General features: G+C 31.5%; 1 protein-coding gene across 8 annotated transcripts in view; it reads right to left on the reverse strand.

Annotated features, from left to right (window-relative positions):
- The window catches only part of LOC129301651 (uncharacterized), a 33962-nt gene extending 27623 nt beyond the window's left edge, over nucleotides 1-6339 (reverse strand). For 5 of the 8 annotated variants that reach the window (XR_008591062.1, XR_008591063.1, XM_054940230.1 and 2 more), the window contains exons 1-3: nucleotides 5941-6336; nucleotides 4692-5159; nucleotides 4352-4523 (exon numbers count right to left, since the gene is read on the reverse strand). Coding sequence is in view for 6 of the 8 variants with exons in the window: in XM_054940230.1 (XP_054796205.1) it covers nucleotides 4352-4523; nucleotides 4692-5159; nucleotides 5941-6156 (856 nt within the window). In the remaining 2 variants the exon portion in view is untranslated. Of the gene's footprint in view, nucleotides 1-4351; nucleotides 4524-4691; nucleotides 5177-5940 lie in introns of all 8 variants that reach the window. The other 3 variants (XM_054940229.1, XM_054940235.1, XM_054940234.1) reach the window with 3 other exon arrangements.
- Between the last annotated feature and the right edge of the window lie 14360 nt (nucleotides 6340-20699).

Here is a 20699-nt window from a genome sequence, read left to right on the forward strand (position 1 = left end):
GATAAAGAGAAAAGAATATTTTTATAAATATAATATCACCACATAAAGTAGTTTGTAGCGCATTAAAAACTGAGATGAAATAAAATAAAGGCAATTTTAAAATTTTTCTTAAAATATCCTATTTTCATTTTGAAATCCACCTATGTTTCAAGACAAATCCTAAGCCTAGATAGAGGAAAAAGGTTATGTTAGGCCCTCAAACACCAACATAAAACTCAATTGAATCTCTTGTAGATATGGATTTTAAGATGAAATTGTGCTAATGCTAGGTTGTTACCCAAAAGTTACACATTGTATTACTCGAGTAAAGTGGCAAATGAGCTAAAGCCATTACATTAGCACCTGAATGTAGCGTGAAATGAGCAAGGATTCCCATATTTATCTAGAAGGATGTGCATAAAGAAGTTAGTCCATGAAAGTAAAATCATGTTCAATACTTGGAATATTGGCCTATGTCATGTAACTCTATAAAGGTAGTGGATGTTGTGATGTGAAAAAAATAATATTGAGTTCCTTCAAGAAACCGAATGAATTGGACAAAAGGCTATGGAAATGCACTTTACAGGACATAAACTTCGATAGGCAAGGAAACTAAATGCAAGGAATGGGGTCGCTATTATTATCGACAAGAACTAAAAGAAGAATACGGTGGAAGTAAAAAGGATTGGGAATATAATCTCTAAGAATGATTGTTGTATGAGATGCTATTAACATCATAAGTGCCTATGCACCTCAAATAGGGTTAATAGCAAAAAAAGAAGCTTTTGGAAGACTCAAAAGGATTGATTTAAGGCATGTGACAAGATGAAAAGATCAATGGAGACCTTAATAACCATGTCAGCAAGGAAGTTAGGAGGAAGTGGTGGCAGCTAAAGGGTATGAAACAACTTATCTTCAATTGGGAGTTATGAGGAGATGCTAATATAATGTGGGATGAAATGGCCATGCAATAGAAAGGTTACTAAAGCAATTTTGGGTGAATCAAAATGTTTTGGACCAAGAGATAAGGAATGTTAGTGAAGTAGTGAGAGTGTACAAGAGGTCAAACGCAAAAGAAAGTGCTTCAAATCCTTGCATTTGTTCAAAAACAATGAAAATTGGGAAAGGCATGTGACAGCTAGAAATAAGACTAAGAAAGTGATAAGTGGGGCACAACCTAAAGCATTTGAGAAGTTTTATAAGGATTCAAGGACAAAGAATAGGAAACAAAAGATATAAACATCATAAGAAACAGAGAAAGGAAATAAAAACAGATTTGATTGAACCAAGGATGGCCACTATGCACAATCACCATTAACCACCACTAGGGCAACCATGCAAAACCACTTTGTCGCCAATAGGGGAGGGAGCAGATGACCAAAACCAGCAAAAAGATGAATTTAAAAAATATATAGAAGCAACAGCAACAGAAGGCTAAAGCCCCAAATCTAACACCATGAACAATGAGGAAGAGTGATGGAGAAGGCAACAACCTCGGTTGAAGAAGAGGAAAGTAACAGAGATGAGAGACAAAGCTAGGGACTTTACAAGATCAGTGACGAAGCTCGAGCTTGACAAGATCTGGAACAAAGATAATATGAGTGACAGGACAAGATCAACAATGAAGCAAGGGCTTTATGAGATTTGTAGCAAAGATGAGATGAGTGACAGGGGGCTTGTGAGTGAGTATAGCCCTAGATTACAAGATGAGCAACGAAGGGCTTGGGATATGGAGATCAGATGGAGTGGTTGTGATTGTCTTCAGAAAATTCAAGATGGAGTAAAGGTCAATTTGGTCATAATACTTTCATTCCCAACAATGAACCTTCATTCCCATGGGTTCCTTAGGCCCTGTTTAGTATGGGGTATTGCATTTTAAAGGACTAAGAATGGGACTAAAATTGGGAGTAGGTATAAGTTTTAAAATGATGTTTGGTATATTATGAGATTGAAAAAAAAAAAGAGTCTAGGATTAAACAAAAAATTGCAATAAAGACACAAATACTCTAATCTTGTTCCTTCCACTCTTGCTGCTGAACCCAAACTCATCCAATCAAATCTTCAAGGCATCCCAAAACCATTATCCACTCCATCAGCTACATCGTGCTTTACTTTGTCTCAAGAAAACAATGAAACATTTATGCAACATAAATTAAAGATCTAGGGAAAATCTGCAAACAATTGTAAGGGACGAGGGGCATGAACGGAGCCATATGACCTATCCTCTCGGATAAAAATTATTAACACCTTAAATACTAATTACAATTAGATAATCTCCCATAATAAAAGTAAAAGAAAAATCAACCTAAAATCTTCCGATAATTCTCAATACCTAAAATTTTTTTGTTCCGCAAACTATTATCAAGATCCAGCCCCATAAGCATGTCAACTACATCATACTCGAACTCCTACCGTCTTTGTCTTTATAGAGGGAGGGCAGCTCCGTCTATGCCTCCCCTTGCTTCAATCATATTGTTTGTGACCCGGAAACGACAGGCATGCAATCTAGATATGAAAGGACAGAGACGCAACTGGGATATGTGCACGAGCAGAGCAAAGACGCGATCGGGATCTGAAAGGGCAAAGACAACAACGCGGAAAGAACGACAAGAAGGAAAGAGCAAGCATATTAGGAGGGAGGGAGATAAAGAATTGGAGAGGTTGGAAGGCCATTATGGTCGTAAAAAAAATCAAACCCAAGATTAATTTTGCAATACCAGAGGGTGGTAGTATTAGGAAATCCCATGTAAAGTAGGATTAATACTTGGATTGGAATACTCATTACCCCATACCAAACATAAAAAGATGGGATTACCCAATCCTATCCTCCCAATCCTTCATACCAAACAGAGCCTTAAGGTTTGTTGATTCCATCAAACTAGACAATGAATCATTCCTTTGCAGTGATGTCTACCATGTAGCAAACACACCAAATGGACCATTCCCTTTCTTCATGGTCCATTCCTCGCTGCCAAACATAGCCTTGTAAGCTTTTCTATGATGAATTCAACACTTCAACCCAAGGATGCTATCTAGCAAGTCTTGCTAGTAAACGATATACCTAGAAAGTCATTGATAGAGCACAATAATATCGTGTGATCCAAGTAGCCAACTTCACTTAATGGGATGAGGCTAATTGTTGTTGTCATATCTTGTTTTCATTTGAATTAATCAATGGAAAGAGGTACAAACACATAGATAATAACTTTAAAAAAGGTGCATGACAAGGTACACCATTTCTATCCACTTTCTGAACTGTTTTGGCATCCTCAATTATACCCTATTTGCCATACAGACACCTCTTTATTGGATCCCCCCCCCCTCGAGGAAGAAATCACCCTTGTATTATCAAGAGTGTTGAGTGATTAATTCTCTTCTTTACAAAGCATGTGACACAAACCAAGGGAGGATATAATACAAGGCATAAAAACAACTTTCAGTCTACAGTAACTTTACACAAGTGTCAGCCCAACCAATGTTTCAAAATTCCAAGGCCATATTCTTCTCATGTTCCCATATTTCACTAAAAAACTGGAATGGACAACCGTGACTGGGCAATTATTACTGCTGGCTCCATTGGATAGAGAAAAGCATAGCCACTTGTTTTAGAAATCCATTACTACTTCTGCTCCCACATCAAAGCATTAATATTTAGGCTAATGTTAATGCCAAAATTTTTCCATATTCTCCAATTTTTAGTCAGGTTATGTGATGGTAATATTTCAAAAGACGATAAAGAAATAATCTTCTTCGTTCTGCTCATAGCAGAAGTAAGGGAGAAAATGCAAGACATAAAAATCCATTAGTTGTTATTTATGAAGCAAGTTCACTTCAAGAAATGAGCTTTTTCCTTGTCTGACGCATGTCAACCACTATTGAATCATAACACAAAACTTCAGAAAGTACCAAGCTCCTTAGGTTGTGACAGCTTTCCTAGAAAGCATGAGACCCGAATCAAACAGCTCAACAACCTAATACAATAATTCCATTCTACTTATATCCCAAGAAATCATGATTCACAAAAAAAAAAAAAAATTGATGGGAACTTCAAGATCATTAATTGGCATTCCTAAATATATACAACTTAAAATCAATATACTTATGTGTTTATGATCATCATTTCTTTACTTAAGAGTGTCTAGAGAAGATGGAATTGGTTTAAATGATAGCATCCAAAAGCAAGAGAGAAATTTTTTTTTTTCATTGTTTTCTCTGGTAAATCTATGTATTTTTATGCATCTACCTGTGAGGTCATGAATGCTGCTCGTCAAAACACACAGATGTTTCATAAGTTCATATTAGACATATTCTTGGTCAACAAAAATGAGATGGTAGAAAAGTAATACAAGTTTTGTGTAATACAAAGAATTACCAATCTCTGGCACTGAAGCTTTATCAATTGAATGGTCATTAACAGCTGCAGGATGTGGTCTTGCTGAAATTACTCGGATCAAACCCCTAGAACCTGTTCGCTTTAAACTAGAGGTTTTGATATTAACTGGAACTGAAAATGACCGAGTCATGTGATGCTTGACTTCCATTTTCTATTTATATACAAAAAACATATATATTATTCACCAATGCAGCAAAATATAAGAATACATATACAACTTTAGATACAATAAAATTCGAAATTTTTACTAAGTAGTGTATAAAATGTAATGTTTGGATCTTCAAATTGTAGAGGACAATAATCAGCAAAAGAAACATACACTTAAGTCAGGATCACTTCCTAGATGACTTCCCTGTACAGTCTCTGCAACTGTATTTGCAATTGGTGTAACTGGTAATGAATTTGATGTTTTTGTTGATGAAGGGAACAAAACCTTATTAAAAGAAAGGGACCTTGAAGTTGAAGGCTTATCCAAAGTTCCATCTGACGATGGAATATCAGAAACAATGAGAACTTCCCTTTCACAATCCGGAGAACAATTTTTTGCCTTTAAACTCCTCTGAGGAAGTAAACTTCTCATGGAAGACTTGACTCTAGCTGAATTTGGTCTTGGAGGCAGTCCTCCACGAGAGGAACCTGGACTTGACAGGGATAGAACATCTGTCTTTGCAGAAGATGGTAACGCACCTTCTACTGACCTTACTGGTATATGCAAAGAGGCGAGACTTGGTCGTCTGGACTGCTGAAGCAAGGAGGAATTATCACCTTTTTCATTTCCCGTGCGTGTCTGGAAAGTTGCCGAAACTAGTTCATCAAACAAAGAGCTCAATAACTTGAGTACGGTGCAAAAGGTCAAAGCTGTAGGTAAAATAGTTTGCATCCCTCCCCCCCCCCTTTCTGTGACTCTATGTTCGTTGTGTCACATTTCCTCCAGCCTCTTCTAACTCTCTTACAGGTGTTAAAAATGGTATATGACAAGGTTGCTTGCAAGAACATGGCCAATTTCAGTTTATCTTTTGCGCTCAAGTACGCATTTTAGGGTCATCAAGCAAGCCGAAGCTTGAAAATTATCCTTTCCTTGATGTAATCCAATAAATAGCTAAACTAAGACAAAAACATTAAACTGCAATCAATTTACATTAATTGTCAGACCTCATTGTTTTGCTATGTCCTGCTAAATGAACAGTGTGATCAGCCATCTTGACTACTAAATGAAGCAAACCCAGCAAACCAGTAACATGGGAAAAATTATAAAAACGTGATCATAAATAATCCAGCTTTAAGAACTTTAATATCACGGGAACTCACAGCAGAAGGCGAAACACCCCTCCTAATTCTTTTTCGTCCTCGTTTTTCAGAATGGGTATTCTTGTGCTCAGTGATGTAACTCAATACAACAAGCGGAAACAGGAAACTCAAATTCTTTTCCTTTTTCTTTCAAAATTTTCCATTTTCTTTTGTTTTTTCTCCTCCATATAGTTCTGAGCCCATTTGATCTAAGAGAAAACGCAGGCACCAAAAAAAAAAAAAACAGAAAGGATTTCTATCATTCAGATTTATGAAATCACCTGTAGACGATGATAATGAGCAGGATCTGACAAGGAATCTCTATCACTTCTAACTCCAGCATCTGCATCTGCATCTGCATGTGTTTTTTCCATTGAATTCCAAGAAAATCCCCAAGGGCAAGAAACGAGAGAGAGTGATGCAAAACTGAGGACTTCAAATGCATGAGCGCACGAGCATCCCAAAAGGAATATTTGGGGGAGGAGAAAAAATGGCATAAAAAGTCATGAAACTGAATGATGAGAATGCTTGAATACTTAGGAGCGAATAATTAAGCATTAACAGGTGAAAGTGCATCAGATTTTGCTGTATTCATTGTATTTTAAAATGGTAGTGACAGATTATCTACCCGCCAACTTGCAAAGCTTTACAATCCCCAGATTCTTCCGCTTCTCTCTCTAATCTTTTTATTTCAGCCTAGCACATAGCTTTGCAATAACAGATAAAAAATAAATAAATAAATAAAGACAGAAAGACGAGTTCACCCAAAATTTAGGAGGCAAAATAAAAACAACAAAAAGACAAAAAAAAAAAAAGCATAAAATCCAACATCGAGCAACAGTACAATGAGAGAAGACTTTTTTTTTTTTTTACCCAAAAAAAGAGACAGTAAAATATATGTATATAAATTTGAGAGTACATAAAAAAATGATAATAAAATACCTCTAAATTTTATAAATAATAATTTAATTTTTAAAAATAGTATAATTACAATGTAATTTTTGAAAAATTTCTTAACATTAATGAATTAATATAAATGATTAAATCGCCCTTTATTTATTATATTAATAAAGCGTAGTAAATAATAAGTGCCAATTATAAGTTTTGTTTAAATAATTATAATTTTCTTCCTTAAAATAGTAAAAATGTAATAGCAAATCACAAATTTGCATGTCAAATTCATTATAATGCTAAAGTATAGCAAATAACAAGTGCCAATTATAAAATTTTTTTAAATAATCATAATTTTTTCCTTAAAATTATAAGAATTCAACAAAAAATGACAAGTTTACATTTCAAATTCCTTCTTGATATTCCTTCTTAAATAATCACAACTTTAGGAATATCAAATTAAAATGCAAATTTGTAATTTTCTATTGCATTATTGTGATTTTAAAAAAAAGTTGTGATTAATTAAATAAAATTTGTGATTGACACTTATTATTTATTACACTTCAACAATATAATGAATCAAGAGCCATTTGGTTATGTACATTAATTCATTAATGATAGAAAAGTCTTTCAAAATTTCAGTATAATTATGTCATTTCGAGAGATTAACTTATCATTTATATAATTTAGAGAGATTTTATTATTATTTTTCAAATATAAATTGATGATTGATTATTATTATGTGTTATTAAAAAATAAGGAATGTTATGGAAAACCCTTGGGTAAAAACATTAGTATTTACTAATAAGTCTTTAAAGAACTTGTTAAAAAAAAAAACATATTAATAAGCTGTAACTTTCTCAACTTCACTGATAAATATTAGAACACTTATAATGTAAACCAGAATCGATAAAAAAAAATTATAAATATTCCTCCAATATTCGTAAGACAAATTACAAAATTTATAACTCATCTGGCATATTTTTTCCACAAATTATTCATAAACTTATTATAATAATTAATAATAATTCAATTTTAGAGGATCCATTAATGAATAATTCCTTACAGAAAGATAATTTGTAAACGATTGATTAAGTGAGTGTAACATAGATGATAATGGTATGAGTCCCTTGAACATTTTTAAAGGATTCAATTTTTAAATGTACATATGAAAAGGCATCTTTTGGGAGAAAACAAGATCTTAAATAATGCTTCAATTTCATAAAGGATTAATCTCGTGATTATTGACTATAAAATACCTTAGGTTAATGGAAATTTGCTTTTACTACGAGCATTTTATTTATAGTCAAAAGTCCAACAAATACAAGGCCAAATTCTTATTAGAAGTCTACAAGCTAGTGTACTTCAAGTTAGCCCAAATTTAGGCTTATGATTAGGCCTATTTAGATAAATAGGCCAGGTTTATTTTTATAAGGCCTAACTTATATTCCTTCCATTTAAAAATGTAAGATATTTTTTAAAAAATTGAATATTTAAAAATGTAAAACATTTTTAGTCTTTCAAGGTGTAATCATTGTCTCTTTCCAAAAGTGCCTCTATTGATAGTGACTTTATATTTATTATAGGGTATTTAATAGAAATAAATATAAAAAAATAGTATTAGTTTAAAAGTAGGTAACTACTTTATTAAGAAGTAAAATTTAATTAAAAATGCTTTATATTTTTTAGCGGAGGGAGTAAGTTTTATAGGCTGTGTACATATATATTATTATATATTATATACATGTAATATATAATATTTAATTTAAAAATTTACATTTAATCAACTCTTTCCCTTTTTATATATCCCATTTTTCTTCTATATCAAAACTTGAAAGCATTAGACAGTTTTTCTTGCCTATGTTCCCTTTTATTATCTTTTGCATAATAAATTTATGATATACAATTTTATCATTTAATTTTTAATCAATTTGTTCTTTTTCATTTATAGTTCCTTGGTTATATTTTTCAATTAGATAGACTCATGCATATATTGATTTCAATGTAATTATTATATTGTAGATTATTAGTCCTCTTGCTTTTTATATATTTTAGTTGGTAAACTAAATTGTATATATATATGTAACGTTAGTTATTTGTAATCGATATGTTCTCTTTTCATTTATAATTCCTTAGAAAATTTATCAAATATACTTAAAATTATTTGTAACGTTAGAAATTTACAAGAGTTGGTTGTAAATCGTAAACTAATCACTTATATCGCTTAAGAAATCAACAAAAGATACTTGAAAACTTTTGTAACGTTAATTGAGAATTTATAAAAATTCATGATTTTCAAGATAATTAACAATAAATAATTTATTGTAAGTAAGTTTTATAGTCTATTTTAATAATTTAAAGCTTGTAATTGTCATTAATATTTTTATAGGGTCTCTAATTGTCATTTTTTCAAATATTTAATGTGACAATATACATGCTAATGAAAGAAATGAAGTTTGATTTAATGGTAGGGGTGAAAATAAATTAAATTAAATTAAGCTTTAGTCAAATAAGTCTAAACCTGAGAAGTATAAGTTTAGCTTGATATAAGACAATTTTTATAATTCAAATATAAGCCTACTTGAAATTTGACACAGTTTGGAAGCATATCCAAAAAGTAAAAGGCTGTGTAAAAGCACGTTTTTTTTGTTGGCTTACATAATTAATTTTAGAAGTTTTATATAAATTTTAGAATTATTAAAAATATTTATATATTGACAGTAAAAAAAATTATAAATGATTGACTTTTGATTTATGATTAACTCTTATAAATTTTTAACTAACGAAACAATTCTAAACATGTTTTTCCTGATTTTTCAAATAGTATATATATATTGACAATAAAATATTAATATTAATAATTAACTTTTATAAATTTTCAACCAACATTATAAATAATTATAAATGTGTTTTATTGATTTTTCAATTGATTATTTACTTTTTTTAATTGTAAGTAAAAATTATAATTTTTTATTAAAATTTTAATAATTTAAAATATATAATTATCATTAATATTGTTATAACGTTTCTAATTATCATTTTGCCTTAATATTTTACTAGTTGGAACGTTTCAGTTGTCACGTAACTTTCAAACCCGAAAAGGAAAAAGAAAAATAAAACAAAACATGAAACATGCTCTTATCGAATTCAACTTTGGCGGCTTGACCTCAATGCCTAATGCCAATGGGGTCAAAATCAGGCACTTCAGAAGATTACTCTAGGATCTTAAACAAGATGAACGTGGTGCATTTCAACCCATGTTCTTCTACATATACATACATATATATATATATATATAAAATTAAAAATGCTTACTTTAATTTTCATACTTATATATATATACACACACTTTTATTTACTTTATTTGTTATTTTAAAGAAAATGAGTTTTTAATTTTTATTGATATAATGTCAATAAACAAATTTTGCAATCAATATTTTATTATAATAATCTATAGAATGAAGTAGCAAATTTGGCCATCAACTATTTTTTCAAGAGCACTAAATAGCCTATATTATTAGGTGATATAAATAAATTCTCAATTTTAAAAAACAGAGTATCTAGTAGCTCATCGTTAATTTCACTCAACGAACATTATGTGGAGCCCACAAAGGACAAGTGGCACTCCACCTCATCATATGTAGTTCAAATTTAGTCATGAATTATATTTTAAGAATTATTAAGTAGCTTTTACTATAAAAAATAAGCCATCCAATATTTTCTCATCAATTTAGACCAACCACCATTTTTTAGAGTTATGAAACTCACAACACTTCAACCTCTCAAATCTTCTCGCCTTCATTCTTGATCTTAGATTGAGAAGAATAGGTTCAAAAAGTTTTCATCTAAAGATATTCATAAGGACAATGCAAATGAAATAAAAGCTTGATTTTACTACGCAGGGGATAAGCTTGATTTTAGGTTAATTTAGCTATGAATTATTTATTATACTTCATTGACACCGTCCTTCTAAATGTCTTCAGGCAAGCACTCTTTAAAGCTCTTCTTCTTGAGCTAAGACTGAGAAGAAGGTAAGAAGATTGAAGAGAGTGATGCGTCGTAGATCTCATAAGTCTAAAAATAAATTATGTTTGGTTAAAATTGATAAAAACATATTAGATGGTCTGTTTTTTATAATAGAGACTACCTAATGCTTCTCAAAAAATAGTTTGTAAATAAATTTACACCGTCATGTGTCATTTGTGAGCCCTATATAACGTCTGTCGAGTAAAATTAACGGTGGGTTATTGGATGCTTTGTTTTTTAAAGTTGAGGATTTATTTCACATCATCTGATAATATAAGCTACCTAGTGCTCTTGAAAAAATAGTTATTAGCCAAATTTACTATTTTATTCTAATCTATAAATAAGTTGATATTAATATTTTTAAATTGAATAAAAAAATTGATTGTTTAAATAAGAGTAAAAAGAAAAAATAGTTTAAAATGGTTCAATCATTCCATGTTTCGGGTTTTCATAATAATTTCAAAACCCACTTGAGTTATAGTGAACTAATCTGAACCAACTACTAGAATATATTAAGAGTGTCCTTAGGTAACCAACTTTTGACTTTAAGAAAGTACTTTTGCAACTTTTTAAAACCCAAAAGTTGTTTGGCTAGATTTTTTTTTATGAAATCACAATTCAAGAATACTTTGTTATGTTTGATAATAATTTGATTCAGTTATGTGAGGCTCGGATTGATCAAATGAAGACTGTGATAAACTGTAACACCCTCAAATTTACAAACCAATTTTTTGCAAATTATTAAAACTATTATCATGGTAGAAATTTTTTTTTGTTTTTACCATGATACATCCAAGACATACCACAAATCTTAAAATATCTCAAAAAGCAATTAGAACCATGAGAGACAGACATGATCCTCATAGCATGTTATTCAAATCAAGTCATGAATCAAAAAGGACAGACATAATCCTCTTGAACATATAAATGCATTTTAAAAAAAGGATTAGAGTTTACATGCTCCACAAAGAGGATATGTCCTAAGTTGGCACAAGATACATTGTATAATCAAAAATAAGAGGCAACGTAAAAGATGGTGTCTCATACACCATAATTACACATCTGGTACTTTCTCGGCCGGACTCGCTCCTATAAAAATATTAACCACGGGAAATGAGACTTAAAAGTCCTAGTAACCAAAAATTAATATGTAATGATGCATGCGGATGTAACTAATCATGCGATTGCTAAGTGGGCACACAAAATATTTAACCGAACAATATTTTCAAACAAACCGAACAAGTATTTAATTTGTATGACTGCACCTTATATCCTCCTTTCGCCATGCTCGGACGCCAAATCACCTGGCCAAAGGTGAGTTGGACCAAGCGACACGCCACTCATTGGGTCCAATGAGGGCTTACCACATGGTAATAATTAACCGAACAGAAATTCCCATTAACATCATACATTAAAATACCCTGACAAGTCATACATCATTCAAATATTCAAACAGAAATATATTCGAACAATAATATCTCATCATGATAAACAAAAATAAATTTTTAACCCACTTGGCAATAATTTCAAACAAGTATATACAATACTTATTTTCAATAATTCATAATTTTTCCAAACAATAAAACAACACATAACCATTCACAAACACACCCATCACAACACATTAATAATGGTTACCTTGTGTCTTGAATAACAAGTTCCCTTCACAACTCCTTTTTCACCACTATCTTTGTCAATATAATCTACATAATTATTTCACAATACTATATATTAATTTTACATTAAAATAAATAACTCTAATTTAAAGAGTTAGAAAGTCTTAGATCTATAATACATATTAACACTAATTTAAGATTTATGCCTCATTTAACTTCCCAAATTCTTTTCTAAAATTTTCGTACCCTAATAAACTATTTTTTTATCCTTAATTCACTTCTAGTATCACAATTTCATCCTTCTATATTCTAAAAATTCATCCAAAAATAAATTAAAAATTTTTAAAATTATCCTGAAGCCTCAAATCACCTTTCTATAACCTCAAAAATACCTATTCATACTTAAATAAATATTTAATAATCATAGGTTTATCCCTACATCTCAGATTCCACATAAATTCAACCATATAGATCTAGATTTTAACTTAAAAATTCTTAAACATAAATTTCAACCTCAAAAAAATATTTTATAATATTTATTATATCCCTAAGAGTTTTAACCTATATTTTTAATCCATCATATCATCAGATTAACTATCCTATAAAAAATCCTAATCAGAATATTTACTCTATCCTACAAAATAATTATATCACTAGAAAGCTAATATTATTTAAAAAATAACTATAAAATTAATTTTATAATTAAATAAATTTTTAAATGCTAATCTAAATAGGAAAGTTAGAACATACATGAAGAAAAAGAAAATAATCCCCCTTGCGAGAAAACGCCAAGCAACGTGAGAGGAAGAGAGAAAAATAATATAAAAATGAGATTGTGGTCCCAAAATATATTAAAAAAAACTATAGGTTTGAATTTAATTATTCAAACCTTTGGGCCATAAGTTGCAATTTCCTCTAAATTACAACTTAGCCTCTCATGCTTCTTAATGCGCACATCCCCTCTTTTTTATACATGAAGGCACCTCTTCTCTTCCCTCATCTAATCAATGTGGGATTTAGAAACAATAACCTTCCACCCTCCTTTTTTTTGTTCCTTCTACCTTCTCTTTTTTTTAACACACAAATAAAAAAAATTATTTATGTATTATATCTTAACTAAATATTGCTTGTGATTTTAAATTTAAATTTTTAAATTCATAATTAAATACCTAACTATAATATTATTTCTAAATAACCTTAAATAATATAAATTCCTATTATTATCATTTTTTCCTCAAAACCTAAATTCCAAAATTTTTTTATTATATAAAAATCAGGATGTTACATAAACTATTTGGAGAATAAAATCTTAGGATAGAAGGTAAGTGTTGAAAAATAAAGTATATTTTTTTCTATAAATTTTATTGTTGTTTTGTAAGAGGAGATTATTAGAAAGAGTGCTAGAATAGTTATGAAGATGTAATGCATGTTTTGTGTGGCTGTGCTTTTGCAAGAATAGTTTGAGATATAATAGTACCTTATAAGAATATCTTAGAATTCTTTGAGACGAATAAGAACAAGTAGATTGATCGGAACCTATCCTAGCAAAAGTGTTCTGACTCTGTAGAGTGGAATGTGCTGTTTGTGGTCATGACCTCGAGTTTATGGAGAAATAGAAATGATCTTGTTTTTAATGGGAGTTCAATCACTGAAGTCGTGTTTATGGCAAAAACAATATACTATGCCAAGGCTATTCAAGAGAGCCATAGTAATGATCATACTGTAATAAAGAGGAAGATGCATGCCTAGATCTGATAGGAATACCCTTTAAGTGAGTGGGTAAAGCTCAATGTTGATGGGGCTGCGCAAAGAGGAACACATAAAAGTGGATGTATAGGTCTTTTTTATGATAGGAATGGCAAGTGACTAGGGAGTTTTGTTTGTAGCCTAGGCATATGTAGTATTATTGATGTTGAACTTTGGAATGTCCATTATGTGATGCAAGTGGCAAGGGAATTGCAATTAACCATGCTTACTATCGAATGTGATTATATAAAGGTGGTGAACTTTTGGAATAAAGTTATTGAGTAGAATAATTCAATTTTTTGGCTATTGAGTAGAATGATTCAACTTTTTGGCATTTGAGGCATGCCATAAGGGTTATTGACAATGATTGGCAAGTTTTTATGCAACATGTGTTTAAAGAAGGAAACATGTGTGCAGATTGGCTTACTAAGTATGGTAGAGATTCAAATCTTAAGGTACCATCCTGATAGAGCCTCTTGAGGAGCTCTCTCAATGGATGTATCGAGATGTTGGGGGGTGCTCATACCCTTGTGTAATTACTAGTTGATCTCTTATATTTTGGGCTTAGCCTTGTTTATGCATGGAAGAAGGAAGTGCTTGAGGTTATTAGAGAAGGAATATAGAATATAAGAACTTTGAAAGGCTAGTTGAGTGTTTGAAATTAAACCAATTCTTAAAATGGCAAGAGCTCAGCTTTGGATAGGAGTTTGAGAGGTACCCACACTGACCAAATATGGGGCGACAAAAAAAAAGAAGAAGAAGAAGCAAAAGTTTCACTTACTTTTAGATAAAATTACACTCATCCCCTCTTTAAAATTACAATTACCGTTTATAAAAAAATCAATTGCCCCATGCTTTTTAAAATTATCAAGAAACATATTTTAAAATATTGTTTATTTTATACTTTTATGATACAAATGAAATTAATATATATTTTCAAAATTCTCATAAAATTTATTTATATATGATTTTAATTAATATTTAGAATTATATTTTTCAAAATTAGTATAAATATTGTTCCCTCTAATCAATTTTTCTGAGTCCGTGTCACTGACCAAGGCAAAAAGAGTGTTCATTATCTTAGAGATGATTATTGTGCAGCAAAAAAGCTAAATGATCTTGTGAATTTTGAAATGCCTAATCCATCCTCTTGCATTCTTAAAGAACTCTGGTTATGTATATATTAACTGAAAGTTCCATTTAAAATTAAGAATTTCATGTGGAGAATTCTTTCAAATGCCTTGCCAAATTGAAAATCTTAAAGGAGAGAAAGTGTAGTAATACATAGGCATCTCCTATTTGTGATAAGAGCACCGAAACTCTTGAACATTTATTTTTGAATTAAAGTATATTTTTATTTCTATACTTTCCTTTGAAAGCATTGAATATCATGTATTAGTAAGTTATATTTTTTTTTAAAATCATTTTTCAGGGAAGCAAAATGGAAAAGGATTTTTGCTCCTCTAGAAAATATTTTCGAGAAAAAATATCTCATTTATTATTACAAGCATTGCTTCTCAAAGAAAAGTATAAAAATAAAAATGTACTTTAACCTTTTATTTTTTTTATGTGATTAGGTTAAAACAATTTGATTTGGAAGTGCCTTCACATTTACCTTTTCTAAGTTCAATATTTTTGAATCTCAATAGTAGTAATTTCAGTCGGTGGCAAAAGGCTTTAATGGTTGCTACTTTATGGCAAATTTGGAAATGTAGATATGCAAGGTTTAATGATAAGAAGCCACTGAATCCTACATTCATTTTTAAACATGTTGAACATTGTTTATCTAAATTTTGGAAGACATATAGATGGCTTCAGAACAATTCAGGACAAATCTCTGATATGGTTATTCTTGAGAAACAACGTTGGTAAGGGCAAGTTGAAAGCAACATTATTATAAGATTAATTCTAATTTTACTTTCTCAGCTAACACAAAATATACACTAGCTTTTACAAGTTTTGTAGTTTGCGACTCTTGTGGATGGTTTCTTAGTGGAGCTACCAGAATATGCAATGCAAATTCAGCATTAATGGAAGTGGAAGCCTTGGCTATTGAAGATGCTGTGAATTATGTTGTTGAGAATTACTTACTTTGTCTCAAATTATAGGACATTTTTGAAAAAGCTCTTTCATCTTAAAATATAAGATGCTTTAAATAAATTAAAATTTTATTAAATGCACTGATTCTAATATTACCCTTTCTCTCTCTATAATTAATTTTCACCCCTTCTCTTTTTAATGTATTAAATGATGGGTATTTTGAAAAGTTTATATTTTTATTTTGAAAAAATAAGATTGTTAAGTGTATTTAATGAAATTTATTAATATATTAAATTTTATCTAAAAATGTCTTATAATTTAAAAGAAAGGGAGTAATATTGATAATGTGATTTTTGAGTTAGATAACCACTATCTCATTTTTTTTTTTAAATGAATAGAGATGTGATGTCATTATTGAGAATATCCTTGATTGAAGGAAATTTTTTAGAAAAGTCCAATTCAATTAGATTCCACGGAAAGCCGAGCGTGCAGCTAACGGTCGTGATGTCTCCGGTTTCAGTGATAAATTCAGGCTTATTTTCAATCTTACCCTTATGGTTTCTGAGTTAATTTATTCTCTTGCCCTTATATATGTGTGCATATAATTTTCAGTTTTTCAGATTCCCAAATGCCAAAATAACTAATGAGCCTTAACGTTTTGCATGATAAAAAAATGAATATTATAGATATATATGTACATATTAAAATATTGAGTTTTATTTAATACTTTAGGGTATAAAATGATTTTTCTTTTGAAATTATATTTTTTATTTTATGGATCAGTGTATATAGATAAAAACATTTAAATATATAGCTATAAACTAAATTGTTTAATATCCATGAGAAAAACTTAATTTTTGTAATTATAGATTTATTCTCATGGACCTACCTAACTTAAATTACTAAACCTAATTTAAAGTAATCAATTAACCCAAAATAAACCTACCCAACAGATCAACATGTTAGATTTTAAGTAAATAATATTTACAAAAGTCAACATAACAAATATTTACATAAGCCTGACTATAAGCTTAGTTTGATTTTTTTTTTTGGGTAGAGAAACGAGGCCCAAAGCCCAAGGAAACAAAAAGACTAGAAAAATGCTAGCCCAGGACAGAAAAGCAAAACGACAAAACATAAACAAAACAAATAAAGACAGCATCATTAACCAGGATCAAACGCGTCAGTTTGCGTCTTCTCCAACTAGACGAGATCTTCAGTCCACCTCAGTGCCTCAGACCATACTTGCCTTACAATTTCCAGATCCAAACTCGTCTTAGCAGGACGATCTGCACAGACATTGCAAACATGGGAGATATGCTTCACTCGAACCTCCTAACCATGACCAAGGAGCTTTTCAACTTCCCTCACATGGTTGTCACAACCTCCGCCAGTCTTCATCTTCCCCTTCTATAACATCCTAAGTTTTAATTTCTTGATAAATTAAACCTAATTAGGATAATTAAGTAAATTGAAGTAGTGTGTAGCCAGAGAGGTCTGATAATTATATTTGATGGTATTTCAGTCTAGTTATGGGTCCGGTATCGAAGCGGGCTACCCGAGCATTGAAAGGAGAAGAAAAATAAGGGTTGAAGTTGTTGTGCCACACGCCGTGATGCGTAAATCATCCGCCATAGTACACAGCCATTTTTGAGTGAAGGAGTACCTCTCTGTGTCATGCGCCGCGATGCGTTGTGCATCTGTCATAGTGTATGGCCATTTTCTGCAGTTTATCAGATGCGAAATGAGACAGAAATAGAGAGAAGAGAAAAGAGAGAAAGAAGAAATGCGCTAATACTCTGCTAGGGTTTACTTGGGGATGATTTTGAGAGTATTTTGAAGGCTACAAACACCTAAGGTAAGTATAACACTCATTAATCTCCCCATTTCTTTCATATTTATGAGTTTATAATTAGGGTTTGATAGTGAAAGTGACATCTCGATCCATATAGGTTATGGGTCCAAATTTGTTAACCCAAATAGAGTTAATGGAGGTATATTAGAGTATCTAAACCTAGGTATAATGAGTTTTGGTGTCTTGAATTGTTGGGCATCATTAATACTCGAAAATCTCATTTATTATGGGTGGTTGAAAAATTTGTGATGCCATTAATGAAGATTTAATAGCCCATTTATGCTATTGGGGGTTAAAGGTAACTATTAAACCTAATGGTTAGGCCTCGCCTCTTGTAGAATAAATGTTGGACAATTTAAAAGTAAAGATTGAGAGTTTAAATGTTGAGTTTGTTATGTTGATGGAATTCAACTTTATTGATTGTAGTTTTGGCTCTTGGTCACCTATTTGATTGGAACTTCAAGCGTGGAAGCTAGTTGATTGAGGGATAATCTTTTGACCTCTCAAAGGTTTGAAGTAACAGGGGGAAAACTCTACTCTGGGTAGTTGTATGTTAATTAATTGTTAATGTATTGTTAATTGGTTGTTGAATGTAAATTGTGAATGTTACATGCACAAAATTGATTGTTAAAATAAAAGCTATATATTAGTTTCATTAAGCGTGTGAAAAATCTATTTTTGGCTTGAAAATGCAAAATGCTTATACTTTTGAAAAATGGATGTGATGATGTGTAGAGGTATTTATGTATTAGTAATAAAATGAATTTTGAGGAAATGATGAGAATACAGACTTGGGTAGAGCAAGGTTGTGAGCCCAACGTGGTTGTTGTAATAGTGAGCAAATGAAAGCAAAAAAGTAAACACAAGTGAATATTGTTTATGGCATGATCAGTGGAGGAAGTTTGCCTAAGAATTGGAAGTAGAGAAAATACATATGATAATTAGGCTGCCCTCCAATGTATGAGGGTATAGCCTTATCCTACTATTTGTCGAGAGACTATCCCATAGTTTATTGAGGTATTAAAACCTAGCTATCTCCACCGGTTCAATGAGGAGAATAGCTTAGGGTATGAGACACCCTAGGGATTCGAGAATGGGGGAAGCCATAGTTCGAGAGTAAGTCTTGTGATCTTTGGCCGAGTCACACTTAACGATTAGTGAATTTGGGTAGTCCAATCACACAAACGGAGCCCTAATCAATATTATAGCCTATGATTTCAGTCTGAGGAAATAATAAGAATATAAGGTTGGTTGATCATTGTCTAAGTGAATATATGACATGGCACAAGTGATAAGTGGTGGCAAGTCTAATGAGTATGGATCATGTCACATATCTGAGAATATGGTGATGATGTACCTAGTTATGAGAGTTAAAGAAGTTATTTAACGATAAATGACGAGATATGATATATGTTAGCATGTGTTATAAATTTGATTTTCCTTGGTTCATAATTGATATATAACTGCATAAGGTAGATTTAACCTTAGTTACTAAGTGGCTAGACTCAACCCTTTCCTTTAACATTTTTAAGGCTTTAGCTCTGGTGTTAAGAGGGAGAAGACTAAAGAGGTGGAGAATTAGCACATTCCTTTTGTATGCCTCTAGTTTAGATTTAATTGTGTAATAGCATATAAATTGTCAATTCTATTATGCATATCACCACACTTGTACTACATTTGGTTGTTGGAAATGTTAGAATTGTATTTTGGGACCTTAGCCTTTATGTATGTTGATATATATGTTTATATAGCTAAAATATTAGTGCAAATATAGAAATGAAGATTTGAGCATGTTTTGAATGAATTAAGTGAAATGTAATAGCAAATTACCTCCCTATTTGTTTTTGGTAAATTGGGGTTGAGGAGTGAATTTTAAGTAACTAATGTTTTGTTGCTTGTGATGTGTTGTACTGATAGTCCTAGATCCATTAGACATGGTCCAGATGTTAGGAAAAGCTTTTGGCACTTGTTGAGGGTTTTGGACACCCATTTTATATAAAAGTGTTGAAAAGTGGTTAAATTGTGTTTAGGTGTTCAACTTCCTAGTGTGACTTGTTTTGAAAGTGAAACCTATGCCATTAGCTAGTTCATGTGAAGAGCTTTCCATAGACACCTAGATCACGTTATTCGGACGTCGGACGGAGAATCGGGGCGAGTTGGAAGTTTCCCCGATTCTGCTGTCAAATGATAGCAGAACCAGTAGAAATTTCATGCAACACGCTGTAGCGCATGGCTCCTGAGCCACGGCGCATGGCACAGAGAGCAACAAGCCACGGCGCAGCATGCATAAGCCACTGCATATTGTCCTGTATCGCAACACATGTTTTGTTTTTCAATCGTTTTTTATTTCTTTCACTCCTCTGAGGTATCCCATGCTTCCGAAACTTATTTTTACTCTGATATAAAAGATTTTAATCGATTTTAACTTATTTCCATTTAGAAAACTTAGGGTCCCTTACTTTTAGATTGAATCCTGGTACTCACTTTTTGAGCTAATCCCTTGATTACCATGAGCTTTATTTGTTAAGAGTGTTTAGTAGAATGAGAATGTTTCACCTTTAGTCGATTCACTACCACTAAAGAGTCCAACTCCACCTCAACTTTTTGAATCCCAGCCTCCCAGGCGAAAATGAGCCCTTTATCCAAACCCCACCACTCCGCTTCCATAGCCAAAGACCACCTAATATCCTCTGTAAACCCCAAAATCCAGTCACCTTCATGGCTTCTTAACACCCTTCTACAACTCGCCCTGCCAGGATCCCCTCTACTCACACCATCAGTATTCAGTTTGTACCATCCCTCCTTTGGCCTCTTCCAGATCTCCTTCCTCCTACATTCCAAAATCCCAGACTTTACAAACAAACTC

This window comes from Prosopis cineraria, unplaced genomic scaffold (assembly GCF_029017545.1).
Source record: "Prosopis cineraria cultivar Desert tree isolate PC_DT_omini unplaced genomic scaffold, ASM2901754v1 PC2, whole genome shotgun sequence".
NCBI lineage: Eukaryota > Viridiplantae > Streptophyta > Magnoliopsida > Fabales > Fabaceae > Prosopis > Prosopis cineraria.